This window comes from Pseudophryne corroboree, chromosome 8 (genome assembly GCF_028390025.1).
Source record: "Pseudophryne corroboree isolate aPseCor3 chromosome 8, aPseCor3.hap2, whole genome shotgun sequence".
In the NCBI taxonomy this organism is placed as follows: Eukaryota; Metazoa; Chordata; class Amphibia; order Anura; family Myobatrachidae; genus Pseudophryne; species Pseudophryne corroboree.
The window spans coordinates 453,761,771-453,767,770 of record NC_086451.1 but is presented as its reverse complement, the minus strand read 5'-3'; the positions used below and the strand labels follow the sequence as shown (position 1 = coordinate 453,767,770).

The window sequence follows — 6,000 nt, the reverse complement described above, 5'->3', positions numbered from 1 at the left end:
TGTTAGAGGAGGAGCTTAGTGGCCGTGTGTATGATATTCTCCTTGCCATTAGTGTGTAGCAGGGCTCCTCACAGTGAGTGTTGGAGGAGGAGCTTAGTGGCAGTGTCCGTGTGTATGATATTCTCCTTGCCATTAGTGTGTAGCAGGGCTCCTCACAGTGAGTGTTGGAGGAGGAGCTTAGTGGCAGTGTCCGTGTGTATGATATTCTCCTTGCCATTAGTGTGTAGCAGGGCTCCTCACAGTGAATGTAGAAGGAGCTGCTCCGTGATCACAATATACCACCAAAATAAATAAACAAAAAATGTATCACACAATATAGAGTCTATCTACAAAACGCAGCACAATTGTGTTCTGTATAAAACTGTTTTGCACAGATTGCTTTTATTAGGTAAGAGCAGTTTTTGCACTTAATGTATTAACACAAACATCCAAATGTCACAATGACACTGACTAATAAACAGCAGTAATAATAATAATCACATTCTGTATACATATATAAGTGCTGTTCTCGGCTTGGTATGTGGGCACCCTGCTGGCTCCCTGAATTATTTAGTGCGCTGGATAAATCCTTTCTGACTGCTGGAGAGCGGCAGAGACGGAGGATGCGGCAGACGAAAGTCAGGTGAGGGGATTTTTTAACCATTTGGGCACCAGGTGGCATTTGGTGTGGGCGGTGGGAACGGGTCACAGTGGGTAATAAAGACATATATGCAGATGGGAGATACTTTTGATTAAACACAAAAGGTGACACTTCTGTAATGTGCCGCTGACACCAGACGTCTGCTACCGTATTTCTAACCGATAATAGAAAATACCAAGTGTCATATACTGTGTTGTTTTACATGCCAACAATATAAAAAACAGTGACCGTATTCAGGGGGTCATTCCGACCTGATCGTAGCTGTGCAAGGGGACGCCCCGCCTGTCAGGTCGGCCCCGCCCAAACAAGTCCAAAAGCATCGCTCAGCGGCGATGCTTTTGTACTTGTAGAGTAACTCCCGGCCAGCGCAGCTCCTGCAGCTGGCAGGGAGTTAGTCGTCGCTGGCCGTGTCGCAGGGGCTGCGGTGCATGCGCAGTTCCGACTTGATCGGCTGCTGTGCAAAAACGCACAGCACCGATCAGGTCGGAATGACCCCCTTAGTTACGCCATGGATTATACATTATATATTGTATGTATTATCCTATCTTTTACTCCTGCGAATCTCATAATTTTACATCAGCTCAGTGCCGACACCGTGCTGTATCGCCAGCTCATTCCGACACCGTGCTGTATCGCCAGCTCATGTTGACACCGTGCTGTATCGCCAGCTCATTCCGACACCGTGCTGTATCGCCAGCTCATTCTGACACCGTGCTGTATCGCCAGCTCATTGCCGCCATTGTATAATCTCACCATACAGTACAGGAGCATCTATAGATTTTGCAAGTCAGTGTCTAAGTCCTTCATTCCCATTCATACGCACGGATATACGCAGGGGGAGGGCTTTGTAACGGGGATTGTGTAAAGCTGCAGGCATGACTGCAGCAAAAGACGATTAAGCGTCAGCTTCTGCGTGCGATTCGGAGTCAGGCCCAATGAGTGAGACCCTCTGACGGGAAGAAGTGTTTCACTGACGGAACCGAGCAGGAGTTCAGAATGAACCTGGGCAATATGATGGCAATAATGCATCCAGCCGCTGCAAGTCCTCCTACTATCACAAACGTAATGAGATCCCGGTACCAACATAATAAAATCCATAAACTGGCTCAGAGAATTCATGGGTGAAGGTGTAGAGGTGATCGTAGGATTCCACGTCGTAGAATGAGACCTTTCCGTTGTCGTAGTCTAAAAACGTCCCCACTCTCTGTATTCGCCTAGGCTCATACGTTCCTCTGTCACTCAGTAAGCTAGACTCGCCCGGCACGGAGTACTGGGAGAACGTGATGGGCTCATGAGGGTCAGAGAGAGCCAAATAACCCTCATCCGTTGCCCTAATGGCCCATATTCCAGATTCGGGGCACTCACGCTGGCCCCCTGTCCGTCTCACCGACTGATTGGCTATACCAACCGACCAGAACTTTCCGTTCTGCTCCCGGATTTCGGTCTCCCAGTAGTGGCTGCCTGAGGAAATGGGGGCTTGAGTAAGTACGCAAGGCTCCGTGTCAAACCTCTCCGGCAACTGGGATTCATGATAAGCCACATCGCTGGTTGTAATGTTACGGCCGTCCGGAGAGACCACCAGGCCCCAGTAAGCGGTGAGGGGATCAAACAACATGGATTCTGTGAGGATTACAGTAACAGGCTGGTTACATAAAATGGTCATCAAACCGGAGACAAGACAAGATGTAAGTGGGTAATGTCAGGAATGGGGTCTGAAGGCAAGCCGACCAACAGAATGGAGAAGCGAGCAGAAAATGATTTACATACATACCCTTTCTGACAGAAACTTTCCTCCATTCTGGACAGAAAGAAAAATACAGTGATTAAATGACATTTGTGGTATTTTCATCTACATGAGGCCTAGCAATTCACAGAAGCTTTAGGGGCCTATTTTTGAAGATTATCTGGAGTTTTCGTGGGGGTTACCTGGGAATATGAAGCATTCCCTCCATTTCCGATCGCAAAGCATCCCCATAGGCTTCCAATGGGCGCGCTATGCTGTTACGATGACCGATGTTCACACAAAACCATCAAGTTTGCGTACAACAATGAATCAGGCCTTGCATAAGCGGCAGGATCATTGCTCAATCTTACCTACAAGTGCCCCGCAGCGGGCCGTGCCAGCTGATTCGCTCCAACGGAACAATAATCTGATATACGTCTCTTCAGCCCGATTCTTATACAGTGTGTAGCCAGCATTACTCTGCTGGGAATAGCTACACCCAGTATATATCACTGACGTGGTACATATAGCGATGGTTAATAATGAATCATTAGCCATTAATCGGTGTATTCAGGGTGAACGCAGGTATTCGCATTTACTAGTGCTAAGTAGCGGTGGGGGTTTGACCAATGCACACTTTAAAAAAACAAAACACGCTCATATTACCATGTTGCGTCACTTGCATCTTTATTATTCCAATCGTACAATTATATTATTCCAGTGGAGACACTCACCAATCTCACGTCTCAGGCGCTCTGAAAATAGAACACAGACAGCATATATCAGACATAGATACCGGAGTGCAGCACATACATACAGGTAGAGTGCAGGAAAGTACTTGCGGCTCAGGGGTCTATTTGCTAAGCTTTGGACAGAGATAAAGTACCAGCCAATCAGCTACTAACTGCCATGTCACAGGCTGGGTTTGAAAAAAATGACAGGAGCTGATTGGCTGGTACTCTATCTCCATCCAAGGCTTAGTAAATAGACCCCTAAACTTCTTAAAACAACTTATACAGATGGAGCTTTGCTCATCTAGCCTTCTCTGCTGCACCTAGGTGCACCAAGGCTTATTAGCATAAACCTTTCATCTATTGTTCTCAGCCGCAATACAATACAGAGAGGACAATACAGCAGGGGATTAAGTCCGACTGCTTCAGTGTAATACTATTGCCACAGGAAATAGAGGCTGGGGCGGCCTTCTCACCACATCCTGTGGCTGAGGGAGATATACAGTATTGGGCCGCACTGGAGTCTTATGATTTGATACTGAGAGTGACATGATACATAACCCTCATCCCCAGCATTTATCAGTCTCACTAGTGTGTCCGATTGCCAGTGTGGGGGGGGGAGGAGGGGGGGTGACTACACTTCACCTCATAAATCAGTAATCAGAGAAATAGCAGAACGCGTGAGGCTTTTTATTGGAATGCATCCAGGGCTGTAGATGATTAATATTTAATGCATGCCCTTTATTGGGTATACTTTTTAAAATGTCAAAAGATATGAATGTGAATTGGTCAAACTGCAAGATAAAAAGATAACAAACGCGGAAGGTAGGAAAAGGTGTAACCACAATACTGCGTGTAAAGTATAATTATACCTATTGCCCTGGATACTGTGTGTATTATTTCTAATTCAGAAAGGTTCACTGACACCATTTCCAGGCTTCCAAAATGTTGCACAGTGATCTTCATCTACAGCACAGGTTCTCAAACTCTGTCCTCAGGACCCCACACAGTGCATGTTTTGCAGGTCTCCTCACAGAATCGCAAGTGAAATAATTAGCTCCACCTGTGGACCTTTTAAAATGTGTCAGTGAGTAATTAATACACCTGTGCACCTGCTGGATTACCTGCAAAACATGCACTGTGTGGGGTCCTGAGGACCGAGTTTGAGAACCACTGATCTACAGTAATTGTAAGCAGCTCAAATGCAATGGCCTGATCTGCTCTGTTACAGGCATGCTGCAGTGGCACACTTTAGGGGGAGTTTCAGAGTGCCCGGTACACCCCCCTTCATACATATACACAAAACATGGACCAAAATGTATCTTTATACAGAGACAGCTTTGTCTCCCTGTCTACACTGGCCAGTAGTATATATGCCTGGGATACACCAGGAGACAGTGTCGGACTGGGGCATGAAGGGTCCACCGGGGGAATGCAGTGGTATGGGCCTATGTGTAGGGGTGTGGCCAGTCTCCACAGAGGTTTGGCTAATCATTAGAGTATATACACCCCCTGACCAAAACGTATACATCTGTGTGGTGATCTGGCTGAGTGGCATTTGCCTAAACACACCTTTACGCTTCTTACGTGCCCCCTCCCGACCCACAGTCCTTGAACTATTGGGAGCCATAAGCGCACAATGCAACTGAATCCCCCTGCGGAACGGCGAGGAACACTTCTTTGTGCTGATGTGCAAACACCCACATCTGGCCGAGACCCTGAGCTCATCGCCGGTATAGAGCGTCGAAGTGGGGATACACAGGACAGGAGTTGGACCTGGAGGGGCAGAGCGTGGCCCCAGTAGCGGATCTTGCCACGGGCAAGCAGGACTTTTGCCCGGGGCGCCGCCTTCCGGAGGGCGCCGCACCATGGCAAGATCCGCTACTGCTGTGTGCCCCCAGCTGCCCGCTGTATCCCCCGCTGGTCCCGCTGTCCCCCACTGTGAAGGGAAACTAGACGCTACGCGTCTAGTTTCCCTTTGTGTAGAGGACCATTGCTGTGCGGTGCGCGGTGACGTCATCGCGCACCGCACAGCATTGTGGGACTGACAGACGCTAGGGGTCATAATTGACCTCTAGTGTCTGTCATCCGAGGAAAGGAGCGGCGCCGGCGGAGATCTGCAGCGGACGGGAGCGGGGATAGTAAATATTTTTCAGCGGCGCTACTCCACTGTACAGGGAACGTAACTGATCACGCCCCCTGTATGAAGCCACGCCCCCCATTTTCCGCCCGGGGCGCCAAAGGGTCTTGAAGCAGCAATCCGCCCCCTATGCGCACACACCCTGGTAGCCTCACCTGTGTATATGGATCATTCATTTTTATTACATAATATCATTTAGCTTTGTCAGAACAGAAGCAGCAATGTGTACTCTAGGCTGCTTCCATACTAAAGGTGAGAACGGTGGACAAACACTGGCAGACTACAGGGATTACTGGCGAGTTTATTTTATTGCACTGCAATTCCACAGCTTAACTAGAAAAGCAACAAAACCCTTCACCATCCGGCTGTAACGAGAATGAACCAGTGCCTGCCTTCTCCAATATAAAGTATCTGCGTAACTCAGGGCAGGGCCGTGATCTGACCAAGGCAGGCCTGTTACCGACAAGGCCACGGGAAACCAGGACTGTCATACGGTAGCAATACAACACAAGTACAGCCGCCAATACGTCTAACCTATTAGTGGTGCTTAGTCCTCCCCTCAGCCAAAGCTGATTATTCGCCATGAATTAATGCACTTTGCATCTATGTTTGCAAATAACACCCTGGAGGTCGCTAACTAGGCGCAGGGCACCGTAACCGGTCTTTGTGCTGCCGCACCTAGGGGGTAATTCAGAGTTGATCGCAGCAGCAAAGTTGTTAGCAGATGGGCAAAACCATGGGGGTCATTCCAAGTTGATCGCTAGCT

General features: G+C 48.4%; 1 protein-coding gene across 1 annotated transcript in view; it reads right to left on the bottom strand.

Annotated features, from left to right (window-relative positions):
- Positions 1 to 358: 358 nt before the first annotated feature.
- The window catches only part of LOC134949611 (butyrophilin subfamily 1 member A1-like), a 28,202-nt gene continuing 22,560 nt past the window's right edge, over positions 359 to 6,000 (bottom strand). Inside the window, exons 6-8 of the mRNA XM_063938304.1 lie at positions 3,098 to 3,118; positions 2,412 to 2,438; positions 359 to 2,260 (exon numbers count right to left, since the gene is read on the bottom strand). Of these exons, the coding sequence (XP_063794374.1) occupies positions 1,695 to 2,260; positions 2,412 to 2,438; positions 3,098 to 3,118 (614 nt within the window). The 3' untranslated portion in view covers positions 359 to 1,694. The remainder of the gene's footprint in view (positions 2,261 to 2,411; positions 2,439 to 3,097; positions 3,119 to 6,000) is intronic.